This window comes from Erigeron canadensis, chromosome 6 (assembly GCF_010389155.1).
Source record: "Erigeron canadensis isolate Cc75 chromosome 6, C_canadensis_v1, whole genome shotgun sequence".
NCBI classification, from domain to species: Eukaryota; Viridiplantae; Streptophyta; class Magnoliopsida; order Asterales; family Asteraceae; genus Erigeron; species Erigeron canadensis.
The window spans coordinates 9,760,819-9,764,092 of record NC_057766.1 but is presented as its reverse complement, the minus strand read 5'-3'; the positions used below and the strand labels follow the sequence as shown (position 1 = coordinate 9,764,092).

Genomic DNA, 3,274 nt, shown 5'->3' with positions numbered 1-3,274 from the left:
ATAGATAAAAATATTATAAATTGAAAAGTAATTTTTGTGTTTCGGTAAATTTTGCTTACAAAACTAGGGATTAATCTATTAATCGATCGAAGTTAATACAATTATCTTAATAATCCAAGTAATGAAAGTGACGGAATGGTAACTACTACTAAATATGTATTTTATTCCATAAACGTTTTAGTATATGAATATATCTTAATTAATACAATACATGTTACTATCATAGTAGTATTTTAGGCACATTCAGTGACCAGTATACATTTTTCCTTGTACATACAATGAAACGGAAACCGACCAAAAAGAGGTTAACTTTTAGAAAAGATAAATGGTTTGTATACCAAACCAACATCCTAAAAAACATATCAAAAGTTGGATCTCAATGTTCCTAGATCAACGAACAAAAAATCAAAATCACCTAAACTTGGGAATTCATTGGCTACTCAAGAGCCAAGTCAATTCAATTATGATAAAAAGATAGATCATCACTATGCCAAACACATAGTGCTAGCTACTTATTCTTCTTTAATCATCATAAAAAAAAAAAAAAAAAAAGTAAAAAACAAAAGATACCTTTTGTTTCAACTAGTTATTGATCAAGCAAATTAATCTATAATACATTTTTGTTTCTCTTTTTTAAAATTTTATATAGCTTAGCATCTCTCACTCTTTCATATTTCTTATTCAGAGAGATACATACACATGTACTATAGACACAGTATTAAAAAAAAGGGACTGATTGATTTAGTATGCATGCATTAATCAGGATGTGGCTATGCAAAATGGCTCCCACATCACAAGTGACTTCCTTGGCACTTTGCAACTTATAGCTGAAGGTATCAAACAGTCTGATTTGTTGCCTCTGAACAGAACCATGTCTTTGGTTTTTGTGGGTGGAGGCTGTTGTGTTATCATAGGATCAATCACACTTGCTACACTTTGTTTAGACCTCCAAAAGTACTGATATGAGTTCACGGATGTCGCGGTTGGTGGTCGTGGTAGCGGCGGTCGGCCTTTAATGATGTTTCGTGGTACTGGTGGCAGAGATTGTGTTATTGTTGCTTCTTGGTCTTGATCGGTGACTTTTGTTACATTTGGTAATTCTGTGTTTAGTTTTCGGGACCATGTTGGATTTTCGTTGTCTCTTTCGGCGAATTTGTTTTTGGTAATTGTGGATTTGTGGACATTTATGAACTTAGTTGTCGAATCTAGTGGTGGCTCCTTAATGATTTCTAAGTCTTTGTCAATGAAATTCATGTTCATCTGATTGTCTTCATATTCGTCTTCATCTTCATATTCGTTTTCATTGTCGTTGTCGATGGATTTTTCTTCTTCGGAGATGTTGAAGACGTCCACGAATTCGTTTTGGATTGGTTGTGGTTGTTCTATGACTTCTATCGGGTCGTCTTTGATAAGAGCAAGAAGAAATCGGCCATCTTGGCGTTGTGCTTCGAAGTATTTTTGTGGAGGTACAGATACTGCTTCCAGGACTAAACGGCCCTCCACGCGCCGAGAATGCATGTGAAGCGATGGTCCCTCGGTATGTGCGGCGGCTAGGGATGGTAGCGGCGGAGGGAAAGAGCGAGCCATATGGGCTTTTTTAGTTGTTGGGCTTGCATGCCTGACGACTTTATGTTCGACGTATTGTTCAGATTGTTGTTGTGGATGTGGTTGTGGTTGTTCTTGTGGTTTATGTTGTTCTTTAGTGGCGTCTTCTGAAGACGCCACTGGGTTAAACATAAAAACATCTGATCCAGTCTCGGACCCGAGACTTTCAGTGCAAACTTTGAGGCTCTTCTCGCTCAACGAGCGAGCCGACTTCTTAACAAGTGGATGAACGTAGGGCGGGGGAAGCTTTCCGGAGTCGTCTTGCTTTTTTTGGGACATTATTGCAGTCCAAATATCCATTCGGCTTGGATTCTTGTCCCCTTTCCCATTCACCTCACATTCTTCTTCGTCTGATTCAGATGACGAAGAAGAATCAATCGCTATCTGCTCAGAAGACGCGATTTTCTTCATCGTTGGCAACCCGTTCTCAGCCAGCCATCTTTTGGATGACATATCGGCCGAGAGCGTGCGCCTCAATGGCGAAACTTGGGCCGTGATTTCGAGGTTATCGGATCGCAGAATCGACACAATACCTTGCATCTGGGTCATGTGATCAAAACCTAGCTAGATCAGTTCAAGCGAGGGAAAGTGTAGTAAATTGAAAGTGAATACAGGGCAAATGATCACAAGTACATGACCATGAAGGGTGGGGGAGCGGTGATATTTGTAGGGAAATGGCAATGGAACCGTGTTCTTTGGGACCCATCTTTGTTCTATTTTTTATTCGGATTATTTTTAATTCATAAAATTGTGAAATAATAAAAATGTTTTATATGTCACACAAATGGCATCCACACAGTCTGGACTTGAGTGCATGATTGATAATTATTTAATAACTTTCTATCCTCTCTTTTTCTAGATTTTTTCAGCAATCAAGTGAATTCAACTCGTTGATTTGTAGTAGCTCATCATTCATATCATCTGTTAATTATATAAATTTAAATCATATATATTTTCCACTACACATGAAATAGAATTGTACATGCATGACGGTGGATGGATCATTAAAAAAAGCTAGATTATGTTGTAAATCATAAATAAAGACACTAGCTAGACACAAGTCGTAAATTTAAATTAGTACATCCAACAAAGAATGACCGTGGTCGGCGGCTTGTTTTGCCTGACTTTGGATTATCAAACACATGGTTAGAAAAATATGTTTGTTATTTCTTAACGAAATGTTTAAATATCTACATGATTAGATGAAATAGATATCTAAATACATTTCTATAAATTGATACTCGATAAATTAATAACCTCGATATAACTAATAATCAGTTCGGTCTCAACTTGGGACCAGTACAAAATTTGACCCAGCGCAATTAATAAAGTAATAAGATAAAATTTTTTTGAAATCCCAATGTATTTATAGTGGTTATAACGAAACTATAAATTAATAACTATTAAGAACTTTCAAATTTTAAGATTGCTTAGTAAAAAACCGCTTGTTTTTTTATTTGAACTTCAAATCTATATTGAGTTTATCTTTAAATCTTTTCATTGTACTCAAGAGTTGCAACATTGTTTTTTTTCGTATTGCAACAAAAGTTGAAAAAAATAGTTGCCCTTTACAATGTTTCTTTTTAAAACTATGGGACATTCTCAACTTTAAGTGATTTAGAACCATTTTGTGTTGATAATGCATACTCGCACAAGTTCTTAGGGTCAC

General features: G+C 35.9%; 1 protein-coding gene across 1 annotated transcript; it reads right to left on the bottom strand.

The window, feature by feature from the left end:
* Nucleotides 1-553: 553 nt before the first annotated feature.
* Nucleotides 554-2,245, bottom strand: LOC122605125 (protein FAF-like, chloroplastic). The gene has a single exon (XM_043778006.1). It carries the CDS (start codon nt 2,152-2,154, stop codon nt 760-762), a length of 1,395 nt encoding a protein of 464 aa, XP_043633941.1. The 5' UTR covers nt 2,155-2,245; the 3' UTR covers nt 554-759.
* Between the last annotated feature and the right edge of the window lie 1,029 nt (nt 2,246-3,274).

What these genes read in the sequence shown, in the direction of transcription:
- LOC122605125 (XM_043778006.1), bottom strand. Translation starts at nt 2,154, where the DNA reads ATGACCCAGATGCAAGGTATTGTGTCGATTCTGCGATCCGATAACCTC.